The 19,060-nt window shown below is 45.1% G+C and overlaps 1 protein-coding gene across 1 annotated transcript in view; it reads left to right on the top strand.

The window, feature by feature from the left end:
- The first annotated feature begins 526 nt into the window (after positions 1 to 526).
- Positions 527 to 19,060, top strand: part of LOC117524952 (protein unc-13 homolog C-like) — a 495,429-nt gene continuing 476,895 nt past the window's right edge. The window contains 1 exon segment of the mRNA XM_034186767.1: positions 527 to 4,784. Coding sequence (XP_034042658.1) covers positions 743 to 4,784 — 4,042 coding nt within the window. The 5' untranslated portion in view covers positions 527 to 742.

Here is a 19,060-nt window from a genome sequence, read left to right as displayed (position 1 = left end):
GTTGATGGCCGACCGGAGCATGGCTCGCTCTCCACCATTGTGCGGCCGTCTTTAAACCGATTGTACCGCTCCTTAATCTGTGTGATGAGCTTAGGATCGTCACCGAAAGCCGTCTGAATCATCCAAATGGTTTCCACCTGTCCGTCGCCCAGTTTCTGGCAAAATTTGATGCGGCGCTGCTCCAGTCGTTCTGTTTTTTTCCTTGGAATGAAAAAACGCTGAGCGCATGACACACACCTCACACAAAGGCTGCTTACCAGAAAATGATGCAATCGACAGACGTGAAAAAGTTCACGCATGCACACGAAGGTTCAAGGTTTGCTCATGCAAGCACACGTGATTCAAATCCATCAGGTTTTTGAAAAAAATAAAAAGGTCAGATACTTTTCTAACAGACCTTGTATTTTCTCTCCAACAGGTGTATTGCCAATGTCTCACTCGACCACACTGATGTCAAAATGTGTTTTACTTAGTGTTCTAATTCTTTTAACGAGCCAAGAATGCACAACTAAATTGTGAATATTCATTTTTTTTCTCTGTCTTTTAGGGATGCTCCTGTCTGGATAAGTGCCACGGGATTTAAAAGTACTAGTGAGTCTCAATTCAGCCTGTGGTTTTAGTGACTCAGAGCTGGGCTTCTTCTGTCAAGCACAGATTAAGTGTGCCTGCCTCACAAACACTGTTTTCTCAGCCAACTGCACCTTCACTAAATGAGAAAAAACATTCTACAGGATTGCCATCCATGGTTTCTGCCCTAATCAAGACTGTATCCTCCTACATTGAAAAGATTTGCAAAGGAATGTTTACAAAGAAACTGGCAAACCCCATAAAGAAGAAAGAGAGAAGTGATAATAAAGAGCCTAAATTAAACGCAGATTTGCAAGCACATAATTTAACTCTCTCAACCACACTGAAGACGACAGTTAAAAATATTTCCAAATGCTCTTCGGCACGTAACATATCTCTTGAAGACGACAACGTAAAGAACTGCTCATCTCTTTCACCCACTTTCAGTTATCGTGTAGCTATAGCAAACGGACTTCCTAAAAACTCTCTTTTTTTGAACAATAATGAAAATATCTTTCCTGAGGATCTTTCAGTTGACAGTAGCTACTCTGACTGTTTGAGTGAGGCAAAACTTGCACGGAGTCTGGATGACCAGAGATCACACACGATGCCAGTAAGACGAAACAGAAAGAGCCTAATCAGTTTGGCTCCCTCTGATGGTAGTTCAGAGGGTGAACGGGTGGAACGCTCCAGTCTACACACACTTCGGCTAGGTGCCCTGCGCAAGCTGAGAAAATGGAAAAAGAGTCAAGAGTGTGTATCTTCAGATTCAGAGGTGAGCAACTGGAGGAAGACACTGGGCATCCGGAGCAAGTCCTTGGACCGTGCTGGTCGGCAGCAAAAAAGCTCCACCCTGGAGCCTGGTTCCTCTTCTACAGGTTGTATCAGTCAAACCCAGGATGTCATGGAGATGATCTTCAAGGAACTTCAGGGGATTAGCCAAATAGAAACAGAATTGTCTGAACTTCGTGGCCATGTAAATGCACTAAAGAGCTCCATTGATGAAATCTCAAGCAGCGTGGAAGTAGTTCAGAGTGAAATTGAACAGCTTCGCTCCGGTTTTGTCCAGTCTAGAAGAGAAACACGTGATATCCATGATTATATAAAACAGATTAGCCAGCAGGCCAATAATTCAACCCTGAGGTTCCTTAATGTTCCTGAAGAAGGGTCAGAGAAAACAGAGAGCCTTATATATAAAATAATAAAAGACAAAATGGGATTTATTGATGCCCATAAAACCATTAAAATTGAACTCGCTCATAGGTTAGGCCAACAGAGAGAATGTTCTAATGCAAAACCCCGCCCAATTATTGTTATATTTGCAACACCACAAGATAGGGATTTAGTCTTGAAAAAATGTTATAAGCTTAAAGGAACAGGTATTACAGTCTCCACTGATAGCTTAACACACGATGGAAAGGATAGAAAAGACAAAACAATGTCTTCATCACAAACATATGAAAGCGTGGACATTAAAATCTCAGGAAAGGATAAAGTTGTAGAGAGTGATGATTGGGACTCAATGGATAGTGACAAAGAATTAGATGAATTAAGCAGAAATAAATATGCAATGGTAATTTCAAAACCTGTACATAAGAGCAAATCAGAGAAGAGACGGTCTCATGACCATAACCGACCAGGAGATGACGCAGGGTACTTGGGGTCAGTTCACTATGCTGATGACTCTTACTATGACTCAGATAAGCATGCAAAGGCTTACTACTCTGATCTAACCCCTGGCTGGCTCTCCCAGAGTGACTATTCCACCCCAAAACTCAGCCGCTCTGAGTCTGACTGCTCAAAACTCTGCCAGTCATACTCTGAAGACTTCTCAGAAAGTCAGTACTTTACACGGGCTAATGGCGGCTCCTTGCTGTCCTCCTCAGACCAGGAATTGTGGCAGAGAAAACAAGAAGACATGGCATCCTCTTGGTATGCAAGCTCCGGCCTCAGCCAAGGAAATAAACCCTATGAACACAATGAGACTACAGAGACTATAGACAGTGGAGTGAGCAATGGACTTGTTTGCATGTCTGGTGACAGGAGCCACTACAGTGGCTCCCAGCTCTCTCTGCAAGGTGACCTATCACCCTGGAAAGACTGGCATCATCTTGAACAAGGTGCTGACTCAGGCTTGGAAGCCTCCATTGAAGTTAGCAGCCCATTTGACCCTTCAACCATTCCTGGATTCCCGGAGAACATAACTAAATGTCAGGAGGTTGATTTACAGTTTGAAGGGGATGAAGATTTCATGATGCTTGACAGAGATTCTGCCTTGCCTCCAATTACCACCCACATAATTGCTCCTATTACAGAACATGAGTCTGTCAAGACCTCTGTTCAACAGTTTAAAGAAGGATGTAAAGTGACCACAAAAGAAACCAACAAACCATCATCTAAGGATGCATCGAAGGTTTCATCAAAAACAACACATAAGCCAGCTAAATTGGCTTCCAAAGATGAAACCTCTAAAATATTACCTAAGGAAGGAATAAAAATATCGAATAAGGGTTCACCTAAAGTGACCTCTAAAGCAGTTTCTAAAGAGTCACCTAAAGACCTTTATAAATCAACAGTTAAAGAATTATCTCAAGGCATCTCTAAAGAGACTCCTAAACCTACAACTAAAGATATCACAATGTCTCCCCTTAAAGAGTCATCTAAAGTGACAGCTAAAGTAATTTCTAGTGAACCAGCTAAGGTCACTTCTAAAGTGACTCCAAAAGACAGCCCAATAATGACTCCAAAAGATAGTCCTAAAGAGTCACCGAAAGAGAGTCCTAAAATGACCCCAATTATGAGCCCAGCAGCAACTCCAAAAGAATCTCCGAAAGAATCACCCAAAGTCATTATTGCTAAGGAACCCCCTCAAGTTACATCAAACGAAAGTGTAAAAGTTACTGCTAAAGTGGTTGCCAAAGAATCTGAAAAAGAACCCTCAAAAGAGACCTCAAATGAGATGCATAAAGTAGCACCTAAAGATACTGCGAAAATGATCATAAAAGATTCTTCTAAAACTGCACCCAAAGAAGCCCCAAAAATTGTCATGAAAGAATGGCCTCAGGCCACCACTCAAGAGATGCCTAAAACAGGTCCCACTGAAGCCCCTAAAACAGCACCCAAAGCAACCACTAAAGATACCCCCAAAGAAATTGCTAAAACAGGTCTAAAGGAAAAATTTCCAGAACTGGATGTCAATCACAGTTTTCACCAGAACCAGAATAAGTCCTCAAGTATGTACCGCAGCCAGAGTGAGATTCGAACTGAGAAGGTTGAGGAAGTGCCCAAGTCGTGGAGTAGTAGGCTGAGCATAGACCTTAGTGAGAAGTCATTCGGTTTTGGCTTTGGATCCACACTTCATAGAGCTAAGTCTGCTCTGGAGGTTGTCTGGAAATCTGGCTCTCAGACTTCTTCTGCTCCCTCTGAGGAACCTGCCAACTCCTCTTCCTCATTTCTGGGACGTTTCCGTAACTTGTCAACCACAACTGCAAATACTTCCAGTGTTACTGTGGAACCAGATGTGCATAGAGAGCCTGTCTACATCAGGGCAGAGAAAGAGAAAATAGATGTTGCAGCAGATGTTGTAGAGCAGTCCGTGGACAATGAGACCCACTATGTTGAAGTAATGGAGCAGGTACTCGCTAACTTGGAGAACAGAACTAATGTCAATGAGACAGAAGAGGTTGTACAAAATAGTGAAATGTCTCAGGACTATGTTGTGTCTGTTGACATTGACAGTTCTCAAAAAAATTATGCTCCTCAGGATCCTGAGGCCACGCAAGATTTTGAGACTACTGAGGATTTTGAAGCTGGTGAAGAGGCAGGTGTTTTGGAGTATGATTGCAGACTGGATGAGCAATATGATGAGGACTACACTGAGGAAATTGAAATGCAATTGACTGAGGACACTACTGAATATGACGCTATGGTGGAATATGTTGATGTTGAAGAACCTGATGAGACAGAGGACAATGATGTGACAGAGGAGATGGAAGAAGGTGAAGAAGAGTTAGAGGAGATAGAAGACATTGTAGATGAAGCTGTTGAAGTGTCTGTAAAAGAGGAGCAACAGCAAGAGGATGAAAACAAAAATGTTCCAGAAGAAAAACCAACAGAGGCTCCACCCAAGAAACGTGTTCGACCCACATTTAAGGAGGCAGCACTGAGGGCCTATCGCAAACAAATGGCGGAACTGGAGCAGCAGATCTTAGCAGGAGGTATGCTTCTTTGTTGTTTGTAGTCTGTCATAGTGTCAGTTTAATTTTATTGCTGTATTATTGACATTATTTACATAAAGTAGGCGAACAGTGATAACAGTGGTAAGTGCCAACAGGGGAAAAAAGTCTCTTTGTCATGCAGATCAGTAGATTTTTGAGTGACTAAGTTTCCTCTTTTCATTTCATGAATGTGCATACAAATTGAGACAGATACTAAATTGTTGGAAATGATGTGATGTTAAATTACAGCCGGCAACACCAGTAGAATTCTTAAAAGATGGATTTAATGCAAATTTAGTTGACAATAAACCAGTAACTGAATCAGCCCATCTCAATAATTATGATGCATGGTCAGTCTGGTATTAGCGATGCAGCGGTGTCTTTTCAGCAATGACTCAAGTTAACAAATTGCTTTTTCCCTTAAAGTGGCAATAAATCTTTTTCAGCAAACTGGTATAGTTTGCCAGGTTCTTAAAAAACATACTAAATTTTGTAACAAAAATGATAGGAGTTTAATGATACGCTGATAAAGATCAATGTATTGCTTCAACAATCAATGATTCAAAATCACAGAGGAGATTTACATGCCACTCCTGTCACCATTTCTGTCCATGCACCCTGCTTTCCTAAACATTTGTTCTCTGGCAGTGACCTAGCACCAGGCAGCTAATAGACATATGATATCGCCCCTGAAATGATGTGAATTGTGGCAGACTTTGTGATATTACTGAATATTGTATTATTGATCAGTCAGTATAGTATTGTTGTGGTGAAACTCATGATTTACACCCCTAAAAAAATACCCCATAGATACTGAGGTCATGGCAGAGGATTTCTCCATCTGCGACTCTGCTACAGACTGTGGTAGCATGTTGCTTAGATTTGTGACTGGTCCAGCGCAAGTAGGGGTTTTTGTGTATAATGCTGTATAAAAAAGAAATTTTCAGCCTAAATTTTGCATATAGTGTATTAGCTTCTACTTGCACCGATGTAGAATTGGCCAGCGCAGTCTCATTTGAGGGTGGATGCTAAAGGGTTAAAATGTGACGCATATGATGACGCAATCACCCTACATCCGGTGACATCCCTCTCTCAGTTTTTGGGCAAATTATATGGCAAACAAAGTTAAAATGGAAAGAAAAAGTGACGATGCGATGGAAAGTGGACGTGTGGTGGTTTGTTTATGACTTGGAGCTCAAACGTGTCGAGGTGGTTGTGCAGGCGAGAGAACACCGCTACTCTGGTTAGCTGTGTAGGCTAAAACGTAGCGACACAACCTCTCCCATTTACCTTGTTTTCCCTTCTCCACTGGAAACTGAAAAACCCCGCTTTTCACGACTGCTTCGGTGATTGCAGCCAAAAACAAAACAGTACACCATTTATCCATGTGAAGTTATGCTGTGTTAGCATTGTGCAATGGGAGCCTGTCCCCAGAAGTGGTCAAATCCCACGATATTACGCAGGGGTTCAAACGAGAGTGCGCTCCCCTAATGTGGGACTTTAACAGATTGACATAAGTACTTTCAGAAAATGTCTTGTCCTGGTGGAATCTATTTTCTTTGAAACTTACTCCCCCTTGACTGGGGTAGTAATCGGCATTGGACTGGTGTAAAGCCCCTTTTACACCGGGGCCAATGTAGAGTGTGTATTGGGGCATACTGACTACGCCTAGTTAAGCAGCTCTATGCCAAGTTTAAGCAGCTCCGCGCTGAGTTTTTGCTACTCTATGCAGCAGTATGCTGAGGGCTACAAGCTTCAAACCACAGAAGGAGAGGCGAGCCAAGCTTCCATGTTCAGAGGACATGTCCACATCCACTCTTCATGGACAGATCGCCAGCAAGAGCAGATGTCCAAGTCCACCGTTCCATTTCTCACGGACGGATCGCGCACGCAACTGTCAGATGCAGCTCTGCATTGCTTTCATCTCCTCCAGTTCTCTCAAGATTGTGGCAAGTTAAATAAAAAGTCTGTTAACTCCTTATCACGGGCTGATCGCCAGCGAGAGAACATTTCCATGTCCAGTATAACTCCTCATGGATGGATGGCCAGCGAGAGGACATGTCCACCATTTACTCCTCATGCACAGAATGCGTGCTCAATTGCCGGCTGGAGATCTTGGAATTTTCACCTTCTTAAGTTCTCTCACGTGGCACATTAACAAAGGCCATTAACTGCTGGAAATAATGTCATTTGACTTTTTCCAATGTATCAAAACCATCTGCGTGTCAGTCTGTAGCATCATGGAGCCAAACTTTTCCCCTCCACTCGCTCTCTCTCTTTCTCTCTCTCTCTGTTTTCAGAACGGAGCGCATTTCCACAATGTCAAAAAAATAAAATAAATAAAAGTTGGCAGGAGTGGACTGAAAGCAAGACTAGGAATGCAACCACATGCAAATACACAACAGCCTACACAGGGGCTATGCCAAAGCTGGACAATTTTCCAGCGTAATCCATACGCATCACAACATAACTGTATGCAAGCCCGGTGTAAAAGGGGCTTAAAGTCCAGCAGGAGTGTTGAGTCTGGTCCACTTCATGATACTGTATCTTGGGCCTCAGGCCCTAAATAGGACACTTCTTAATCTAAAGCTGGTTAGCTTGTGAATGTTGCCATGTGAACCAATAAAGCCTTATTGATATAATAATATAACCTATGTACTGCGTTTAATGGTATTATTTATTTAAATTTACAAACTCAGCCACATGGGGTGTCTAGCCAGTACATTCTGAGTGCCGGTCCCAAGCCTGGATAAATGAGGAGGGTTGCGTCAGGAAGGGCATCCGGCGTAAAACAAGCCAACACAACTATGCAGACTAAGAATCGAATTTCCAGGCCCGGGTTAACAATGTCCGCCACCGGTGCTGTTCCCCAACAGGGTGCCAGTGGAAATTGGGCTACTGCTGGGCGAAGACGACAAAGAAGAGGAGGAGAACATTTCCACAAACAGCAGGAGAAGAAGAAAACTAGAAGGGTGGAAATGAGAGTGGGGACTTTGAATGTTGGTGGTATGACTGGTAAAGGGAGAGAGCTGGCTGATATGATGGAGAGGAGAAAGGTAGACATTTGTGTGTGCAAGAGACCAAGTCGAAGGGGAGTAAGAGCAGGAGCATCGGCGGTGGGTTCAAGTTGTTGTACCATGGTGAGGACAGGAAGAGAAATGGTGTTGGGGTCATTTTAAAGGAAGAGTATGTTAAAAGTGTGTTGGAGATTAAGCGAGTGTCTGACAGGGTGATGAGTGTGAAGTTTGAAATTGAAAGGGTGATGATGAATATCATCAGTGCATATGCCCCACAGGTAGGTTGTGAGATGAAGGAGAAAGAAGATTTCTGGAGTGTGTTAGATGAGGTGGTGGAGAGTGTGCCCAAGCATGAAAGAGTGGTGATAGGAGCGGACTTCAATGGGCATGTTGGTGAAGGGAACAGAGGTGATGAGGAAGTAATGGGTAGATATGGTATCAATGGTAGGAATGGGGAAGGACAGATGGTAGTTGATTTTGCAAAAAGGATGGAAATGGCTGTGGTGAATACCTACTTTAAGAAAAGTGAGGAGCACAGGGTAACATATAAGAGTGGAGGAAGGTGCACACACGTGGACTACATTCTTTATAGGAGATGCAAGCTAAAAGAAATCAGAAACTGTAAGATGGTGGCAGGAGAGAGTGTTGTTAGACAGCATAGGATGGTCGTTTGTAGGATGACTTTCGAGGTAAAGAAGAAGAAGAGAGTGAGAGCTCAACAAAGGATCAGATGGTGGAAGCTGAAGGAGGAAGACTGTTGTGTGAAATTTAGCGAGCAGGTGAGAGAAGCACTGGTTGGAGGGGAAGCAGTTTTGGACAACTGGAAAAGTACTGCAGATGTGGTAAGTGGGGACAGCTAGGACAGTACTGGGTGTGACATCTGGACAGTTGAAGGAAGACAAGGAGACTTGGTGGTGGAATGAAGAGGTCCAGGAAAGCATAAGGAGAAAGAGGTTGGCGAAAAAGTTTAGTCGGAGAGATGAAGAAAGTAGACAGGAGTATGGCTTAAGGCGAAAAGAGAAGTGGCAAAAGCGAAGGAAAAGGCATATTGCGAGCTGTACAAGAAATTCAATAGTAAGGAAGAGGAAAACAATCAGTACCGATTGGCCAGACAAAGGGACAGAGTTGGAAAGGATGTGCAGCAGGTTAGGGTGGTAAAAGATGCACATGGTAATGTGCTGACAAAGTGAGGAGTGTGTGCTGAGAAGGTGGAGGGAATATTTTGAAGAGCTGATGAATGAAGAAAATGAGCGAGAGCAAAGGCTGGATGATGTGGTGAGAGTAAGTCAGGAAGTATAAGAGATTAGTAAGGAAGAAGTGAGGGCTGCTATGAAGAGGATGAAGAGTGGAAAGGCAGTTGGTCCAGATGACATTCCAGTGGAGGCATGGAAATGTCTAGCAGAGATGGCAGTGGACTTTCGAACCAGATTGTTTAATAAAATCTTGGAAAGTGAAAGGATGTCTGAGGAGCGGAGACGAAGTGTGCTGGTTCGTATTTTCAAGAACAAGGGTGATGTGCAGAGCTGCAGTAACTACAGAGGCATAAAGTTGATCAGCCACAGCATGAAGTTATGGGAAAGAGCAGTAGAAGCTAGGCTTAGAAAACAGGTGAAGATCTGTGAGCAGCAATATGGTTTCATGCCGAGAAAGAGCACTACAGATGCACTGTTTGGTCTGAGAATACTGTTGGAGAAGTACAGAGAAGGCCAGAAAGAGTTACATTGTATGTTTGTGGACTTAGAAAAAGCTTATGATAGGGTGCCAAGAGAAGAGCTGTGGTATTGTATGAGGAAGTCTGGAGTGGCAGAGAAGTATGTTAGGGTAGTGCAGGACATGTACAAGAATAGTGTGACAGCGGTGAGATGCGCAGTAGGAATGACAGACTCATTCAAGGTGGAGATGGGATTACACCAAGGGTCAGCTCTGAGTCCTTTCTTGTTTGCAGTGGTGATGGACAGGTTGACGGATGAGATCAGACAGGAGTTCTCATGGACTATGATGTTTGCAGATGACATTGTGATCTGTAGTGAGAATAGAGAGCAAGTTGAGTCTAGTCTGGAGAGGTGGAGATATGCTCTGGAGAGCAGGGGAATGAAAGTCAGTAGAAGCAAGACTGAGTACATGTGTGTGAATGAGAGGGAGCCCAGTGGAATAGTGCAGTTACAAGGAGTAGAAGTGGTGAAAGAAGATGAGTTTATGTATTTGGGGTCAACTGTTCAAAGTAATGGAGAGTGTGGTAGAGAGGTGAAAAAGAGAGTGCAGGCAGGGTGGAGTGGGTGGAGAAAGGTGGCAGGAGTGATTTGTGACCGAAGATCAGCAAGAGTGAAGGGGAAACTTTACAAGACAGTAGTGAGACCAGCTATGTTGTACGGTTTAGAGACAGTGGCACTAACAAAAAGACAGGAGGCAGAGCTGGAGGTGGCAGAACTGAAGATGTTGAGATTCTCTTTGGGAGTGACGAGAATGGACAAGATTAGGAATGAACATATCAGAGGGACAGCTCAGGTGGGACAGTTTGGAGACAAAGTCAGAGAGGTGACATTGAGATGGTTTGGACATGTGCAGAGGAGGGACCCAGGGTATATAGGGAGAAGGATGCAGGCAGGAGGATTAAGAGGAAGGCCAAAGAGGAGGTTTATGGATGTACTGAGGGAGGACATGCAGGTGATTGGTGTGACAGAGGAAGATACAGAGGACAGGGTGAGATGGAAACGATTGATCTGCTGTGGCGACCCCTAACGGGAGCAGCCGAAAGACAAAGAAGATTTATTTAAATTTACAAACTAACTAGCAACTAAAGCTGCTAGTTAAAACTTAAATATTTCCCTTTGTACAGTGTTTGAGAAAGTGTACTACTTAGGTACTGCTACACACACACACACACACACACACACACACACACACACACACACACACACACACACACACACACACACACACACACACACATACAAGGCACCTTATTGTGTTGTTATCTGATTGTAGAATAAATAAAAAAAGTACAGTTGTAGATTGTGGTTACCATCATAAATAAACAAATTCTGTGGTTAAAAAGTCAGTCCTGATGGATGCTCCGACAGTCCTGCTCTACCTGCTTTGAACAGGTGTGTAAGGTTGATCCTCCTGTCAAGATGATGGATATGTCCAGTGCTGCGGTTCCTGTTCTTGTTGCTCTCACTGAGATTTGGACAAGTGGTGAAACATCTTAAGGCAGGAAAAACTGTGGGGATCTATGTTGTCTGGGTTCAACTTCTTCAGGTTCATGCAGATGCCTGTTTTCCATGCATTTCATGCAATCTTTGCTACTTTCCGGGGGACAGGTGTCACCCTAGCTGACTGGAAGAAAGGCCTTGTTCTCCCTCTCTGTAAAACTACGCATAATCTCCTTGATTGCAGCAACTGAGGACGGTTCACTAGTCCTAGGGTCCACTGGTCCTAATGTCGTTATATTATTTGATGGTGTATATTACAACCCCAAACTGATTTTAAAGTTCACAAATAAATGTAATACTTTCAAACAGCTAATTAACCACATCCAGTTTTGTTCAATTTACAAAAATAAAGCATGTGATTCTGTTGACATACACCATTAATCCTTAAGCCTTAAATTGTACTGTTGTCTATAAATCTGTTGAATTGTAAATCAACAAATAATGGTAATTCACCATAATTAAATGTTTTTTTTAAATTGTCACTCTTTTGTAACATTACTTAACCTACTTTAGTGCAACATATAGCCTACCATAAATGTAAGAACAACTTCAACATGCTCTCCTTAGTAATAGGACTAGGAATAGTGATTTCTCAGACTAGTGGACCCTTGGGCTCCTTGGATGTTCCCGCAATGACTGGAGGCAGTCTAGGAATCTGAAGCCTGTTTTCACCAGGATGGTTTTTGCCAGGATTTAACTATGATGCATCTAAAATATCCCAACCCTGGTTCATTCACTTGGTTGGATTAAGTGGTTTGGAAAGGTTTGCTGACCTTGACTTCGAAGTCAAATGACAAATGTGATCTGTGCAGACTCAGTGGATGTCCTAGTTACAGGTCTCGAGAATCTGAGAAAGAATTGGAGTATCTCGTTTTGTAATTATCCTGTACTAAGACTAAGATTGAGGTGAGTCTAGCTATCAACAATGTGTATGTATGTATGTGGTGAGAGTGATGAACTTGTTAACAGGGGTCGAAATACATTTTTTAACCTACTTGCACTGGTGCTAGTAACAAAAAAATTACTTGCACCAAAAAAAAAAGTTACTTGCACAACCAAAAGTCAGTCTTATATCAGCCTTAAAACGCCTCGTTTGATGTGTCAGACTCTTCCTTTCTGGGCCCGTAAAGCCCCTTTCACACCGGGGCTGCTCCCAGTTGCGTCGTGCGTCATCATGACGATGCCGCGTGGAAGCAACTCAGTGCCGAAACAAGCAGCTCGACGCCACAACAGCGCGAGGGGTGCAAAGGACGAAGCAAATCGGACGCCAAAAATTAAACGTGTTTATGAAATTTAACATATAAATTAAACATGCTTAATTTTTGTTTGTGCCCTGTGGTCGGTGCAGAAATTAAGTGGTTTCAATGCAAGTCAGAGCAACAGGATGGTACTCAGCGTGACTGGAAGCCACACCCTCACAAGACAACGATACCCGACGCCAATGTATGATTTCTGCTGTGTTCCATTGTTCCTGAAGTATAAATTTACTCAGGATTGTTTTTATACCTTGCACACAATGCAGTAAAACTACATGCTCAAAAAAGAGCACAGAAAAAAAAGCTCTCTCATCACAGTGTTAAATAAAGGACAAAAAAGGACATAAGTCCTGCTCACAGATTGCCAGGCGCAGGACATCTCCACATTTACTCACTGACGAGTCGTTCACGCGCGCGCATGTGAACAATTAAAAGAAAGAAAAAAAAAACTGTCTGGCTGCAGCCAGTTAGTTCCTTGTTCTCCCCTCAAACTCTGTCCTCACAGTGTTAAAAAAAGGACATAAGTCCTGCTCACAGACTGATTGCCAGAGACAGGACATGTCGGACATCAACTATAACAACAGACATCTCCACATTTTCTCACTGACGGTTCATTCTCGCGCACATGCGCACATCTCGCAGTCAAAGGAGGAAAGATAAACTATAACAGAACTCAGAGAGCAGAGCTGCAGCTCAGCACAAGAACAAATATACACTAGAAGAGAAATCAGAGTGCACAGTCTGGCTGCAGCCAAACTTTGCACTCTGATTCCTCTGTGCAGAGAACCTGCAGGCTGCGTCCTCACCTCCTCTCTGCCCCCCTGCTGCGCGCACCTGACGCAGTTATTCCTGCATCGTCATGACGCCGCAGGGAGCAACTCGAAGCAGGTCCAGTGTGGTTATGACAGAGTTTGAGAGAAGAGCAGCGGCCGCGGCAGATTTTTTTTTTCACGTGCGCGCGCGAACAAATTGTCACAGCAACTTGCTCCGTGTGTGAGAGTCATAAAACGCAAGGAAGACGAAGACAACACATTGGAAATTTTTTTTTTCTTATTTATTCCTTTATTGCAGGGGTAGGCAACCTGTTCCAGAAAGAGCCATGAGGGTGCAGGTTTTCTTTGCAGCCACTGATTCCACCAGGTGATTTTACTGATTAATATCACTTTGAGCAGATGGAATCAGTTAATCAGTGAAATCACCTGGTGGAGTCAGTGGCTGCAAAGAAAACCTGCACCCTCATGGCTCTTTCTGGAACAGGTTGCCTACCCCTGCTTTATTGGTTCATGCACATGCACGTATTATTTCGAGCCCTGTGTTCATGACTGGGAGCACAGCTTTGTAGCTAAAAAGGCATCTGGGAAGCACTTGTGTGGTGTGGTGCAGTGGTTGACGGGTGTACTTGGCAGATTTGCGCGTCAGGACTCAGGGTGCTCCTGTGCGTTGGTATACAGGGGTTTTTCTAGGGAAATTTAGCGAAGGGGAGGCACCAGCTGTGAGGGAACTTTTGAAAATTTGAGGGCAAAACGGGGCATTCTGAGGCTTCTTGAAGGACCAGTATAATAAGGGTAAGTAACTCAGATGGGCAAGTTATCACAGACATAGAACATTATAGAACTCTATAACATGCAAGACTACATGTTTCGCAATCAAAATGGTGGCGTGAAATAGCGAGGCGGATAGGAACAACAATGGCAGAGCGTGGGAGCTGCGTGAAATAGCACATGCTTATGTACTCTTACTGTCATTTTGCCACATTTTTAGTATTTTGAAAAAAAAAAGTTGTTTATTATGAATGGGCTTGCTATTTCCTGGCATCAGTGTTATATATTCACAGAAGAATCGATCGCCGAGAGAAGGCTGCATGCTAGGAAGAGCGCTGAAAAAAAAAATCTGCATTTTGGCAAGTGGGCGCACAGCCAAAACAAGGGGTGTGGTGCCCCTATTTTCTAGTGTCGCGGAAAAAACGCCCCCCCCCCCCCCCCAAAAAAAAAAATCGGTCCTCCCTGCCTTCACCGCACATGCATCATTTTGGTGCATCAGCAGTGTCATTTTGGAGCGTCAGCAGCGATTCACTGATTATCGCCTCATTTCTGCTTAAAACTGCAATTCAGTCATCAACTATCTCAGTGTGAACTCATCGTACACAGCTTCAGTATCAAACAGCGTGTCACCACACTTTAGGCTCCAAAATCCGACACTCTGAAAAAATTAACAGTTTCAGGGTGAAGCGTGTCATCGCCTCTCTGTAAATCTGAGCATCACTTTTGAACAGCAGCTCAGAAGCTTCATTTTCGGACAGAGCAGGTTCCTTTCCCTCTGTCTGTCAGTCATTAGGATGCTTCTGTTTTGCTAATAAGGACGTCACACACTGAAAAAATGCTGAGGTTTGCCGAGTGAAACGTTTTCCAGAAATGCACCTGCCAATGCTCAGAGAGGAATGAAATACATCAGTGATCACTAATTATTAGCACATGTGTGCAGAGACACTTACAATCATGAGTAATTTTCAACCCAGTCTCACGGCATGTCGTGATTCAGCATCACGAAATATACATTAATCTATTGGTTTGTGATATTGTGACGAAAAGCGCCTCATTTTCGTCACGGCAGCACAAATTCATTCTAATTCATTCCGTGATGGCTGCACCAAATTAAAAGTGAAGCGGGGGGGGGGGGGGGGGGGGGGGGGTACGGGGTGGTTATGGTTAGGGAAGAGTAGGATTAGGAATAGTGTGTTTAAAAAAAGCCCTGTCATGAAGTGAGTCGAATTTTCATGATGGGTTTTTTTTTTAACTCGCTAGCACGAAAAAAAAACGTGAGACTGGGCTGGTAATTTTATTTAATCAAGGGATGCCCATGTCTCATCTGGCTGCAGCAGATGGATAGCTATTTTAGAGATGTGGAATGGACCAGTTGTCTGCCTGGGTGGTTGCCATCCAGGACCCATGGTGATTCTGTGGTGTTATGGATACAGCCTGACCGATATATTGGCCGGCCGATATTATCGGCCGATATCAGCCCTTTTCAAAGTACTCACTATCGGACGAAATTTTGCCGATAGAACACCGATAATTTCTCGTAAACAGAACAGTTACTGAAATAATGTTTGTGTCGGCAATGTAAAATGTCCTTGCACCGTTTGTCCAGTAGATGGAGCTCTGACTCCATTTAACAGAGAGCTGCTTACACCCCTGCTTGAATGTGTTCATCACCGGCTCCCGTAGTTTGCCATCACACTGCACTGATTGGCTGTCAGAAGCATACAAGTAAGTTTATAAGGATGTTGTTTGTAATAACTTTGCGATTACATTCACCCCATATTTCTCCTGTTTCAGTTCAACTCAGTTTGATTAACTCAGTTTATGTAGTAATGTGTCAAATGTGCTTCATTGCGTCGGTCACGCTTTTTATTAAGCCCACGTTGTGTAGACCTTATTTCTGGCATGAAAAACTTTCATTTACTGCTAAGAGGTTGAAACATTCAGATTCACTGGTCGTCCAGAAGGGTTCTAGGAGTTACTGCCGTTCGCCATTAAACCTCTGGAGCCGATGCCGTCATATACGACGGCTGGGACCAAGCTTTACTAAATTGTAAATAACTTTTTAATGATATGAGATAGAAACTTACTTTTGTTTTGTTTTTTTTGCTGTAAAGTTAACTCCGCGGACTTTCAATCCACTATCGGCCATCTTGGTACTCCTCATAGAAGATGACGTGCGCAATATAAGTGTCCAATCGGAATTGGTTCTCCGTCACATCGTTTTCCAAAATCCAACCGTAGGGTAGATTTACCTCACATGATATGGCAAAGATCATTTTCAGGAGTGATATCTTACTAGTTGGCCCGTTTGAATAGCCCCCTAACTGCTCTACTTGCATTTTTGCATTTTTTGAACTTGAAAATTCTTCTCTGTTATAAAGTTAATCAATATGAGGACAAAGCTTCAGCTTTTAGCTCATACCTTTTTGTTAAGGGTCCAAAAAAGAACATTTTATTCATTTAAATAAATAAAAAATATCGGCTGATTTATCAGCTATCGGCAAATCAGCCGATTTATTGATTATCTGCATTTTTTTCATCTAAATATCATTATCGGCATCAGCCTCAAAAAATCCATATCGGTCGGGCTCTAGTTATGGATGGGGAAAAGCGCAGCATCAGTGCATGCTGCCCGACTTGACTTAACTGAATGTCTGATTTTAGTTTGGGGTTTTCATGAATAACTCCATACATCATAGTAATGTTTCATCAGTTGATGTTACTCTCCAATAACATTCAGATAAGATAAGATCAACTACAGGGGAGAGGCCGGTAGCAGACGAGACTTGGCTGTTATGGGCATACTCGATCCAGGCCAGATGGTGACTCCAGGCCGCCGGGTGCGCGGAGGTGACGCAGCGAAGGGCCTGTTCCAACTCCTGGTTAGCCCGCTCTGCCTGGCCGTTTGTCTGGGGGTGGTACCCGGACGAGAGTCTCACGGTGTCCCCCAGCTCCTTACAGAAACTCTTCCACACCTGCGAAGAGAACTGGGGACCACGATCTGATACAATGTCCGATGGTATCCCATGCAGCCGCATGACGTGGTGGACCAGGAGGTCTGCCGTCTCCTGGGCCGTCGGGAGCTTCGGGAGGGCCACGAAGTGGGCCGCCTTGGAGAACCAGTCCAGTATCGTGAGAATGATGGTGTTGCCCTGGGACGGCGGGAGGCCCGTGATGAAGTCCAGGCCGATGTGAGACCAGGGGCGGTGAGGCACCGGCAGGGGTTGGAGGAGTCCCGAGGTCCTCCGATGGTCTGCCTTGCCCCTGGCGCAGATGGTACAGGCCTGGACGTAGTCCCGAACGTCGGTTTCCAGGGACGCCCACCAGAAGCGCTGCTGGACCACTGCCACGGTCCTACGCACTCCGGGATGACAGGAGAGCTTGGACCCGTGACAGAAGGCCAATACGGCAGCTCTTGCCTCTGGTGGGACGTACATTCTGTTCTTGGGGCCGGTCCCCGGGTCCGGGCTCCTTGCCAGGGCCTCCCGGACGGTCTTCTCCACGTCCCAGGTGAGGGAGGCCACGAGAGTGGACTCGGGGATGAGATGATGGTCTCGGTGGGGTTCGACAGCCCCGCCTTGGCTTCTTCTTCGTGCAGGATGGAGAACCTTATCAGCCTCCACGCTCTGGGACAGCACGGCTCCTATCCCTGAGTCAGAGGCGTCCACTTCCACTATGTACTGGCGATCAGGATCAGGCTGCACCAGAACTGGTGCAGTCGAGAACCGGCGTTTCAACTCCTGGAACGCGGCTTCGCACCGATCCGACCAGGTGAAGGGGACCTTGGTGGAGGTCAGGGCAGTCAGGGGGCTAACTACCTGACTGTAGCCTTTAATGAACCTCCTGTAGAAATTTGCAAAGCCGAGGAACTGCTGCAATTTCCTGCGGCTTGTTGGTTGGGGCCAATCTCTCACCGCCGCAACCTTGGCCGGATCAGGGGCGACGGAGTTGGAGGAGATGATGAACCCCAAGAAGGACAAAGAAGTGTGGTGGAACTCGCACTTCTCGCCCTTCACAAACAGCCGGTTCTCCAACAACCGCTGAAGGACCTGACGTACATGCTGGACATGGGTCTCAGGGTCCGGGGAAAAGATGAGTATATTGTCCAGATATACGAAGACGAACCGATGCAGGAAGTCCCGCAAGACGTCATTTACCAAAGCTTGGAACGTCGCGGGGGCGTTAGTGAGGCCGAACGGCATGACCAGGTACTCAAAGTGACCTAACGGGGTGTTAAATGCCGTCTTCCATTCGTCTCCCTTCCAGATCCGAACCAGGTGGTACGCGTTTCTAAGATCCAATTTTGTGAAAATTTGGGCTCCATGCAGGGGCGTGAACACTGAATCCAACAGAGGTAACGGGTATCGGTTGCGAACCGTGATCTCGTTCAGCCCTCTGTAATCAATGCATGGACGGAGTCCGCCGTCCTTTTTGCCCACAAAAAAGAAACCAGCACCCATCGGGGAGGTGGAGTTCTGGATCAGCCCGGCAGCTAAAGAGTCCCGGATGTAGGTCTCCATTGATTCGCGTTCCGGACGTGAGAGGTTGTACAACCTACTGGACGGGTACTCAGCGCCCGGGACCAAATCGATGGCACAATCGTACGGTCGGTGCGGGGGAAGAGTGAGCGCCAGATCTTTGCTGAAGACGTCAGCAAGATTGTGGTACTCCTTTGGCACCGCCGATAGATTGGGGGGGACTTTAACCTCCTCATTAGCCGTCGTGCCGGGAGGAACCGAGGATCCTAAACACTCCCGGTGGCAGGTTTCGCTCCACTGCGTCACAACCCCGGACGGCCAGTCTATCCGGGGATTGTGCTTCACCATCCATGGAAATCCCAAAATCACTCGGGAGGTAGAAGGTGTTACATGGAACACTATCTCCTCCCTGTGATTTCCAGACACAACCAAGGTCACTGGCTGTGTCTGATGTGTGATTAATGGAAGCAGGGTGCCATCTAGTGCTCGCACCTGCAGTGGTGCCGGCAGAGCCACCAGGGGGAGCCCTACTTCCTTTGCCCATCTGCTATCTAGCAGATTCCCTTCCGACCCCGTGTCTACCAGTGCTGGGGCGTGAAGGGTTAGATCCCCACAAAGGATCGTCACTGGGATTCGTGCAGATTTGCGGGATTTCCCCGCGTGCGTGTTATGACCCACCCTTAGCCCAGTTTCTAAGGACGGGCGTTGTAGTTTGACCGTTTTGGGGCAGTCCTTCTGCATATGCTCACAAGAGCCGCAGACAAAACACTCC

Source organism: Thalassophryne amazonica, chromosome 2 (assembly GCF_902500255.1).
Source record: "Thalassophryne amazonica chromosome 2, fThaAma1.1, whole genome shotgun sequence".
Taxonomy (NCBI): domain Eukaryota; kingdom Metazoa; phylum Chordata; class Actinopteri; order Batrachoidiformes; family Batrachoididae; genus Thalassophryne; species Thalassophryne amazonica.
Note: the sequence above shows the minus strand (reverse complement) of the source record. Positions and strands in the feature narration are given on the sequence as shown.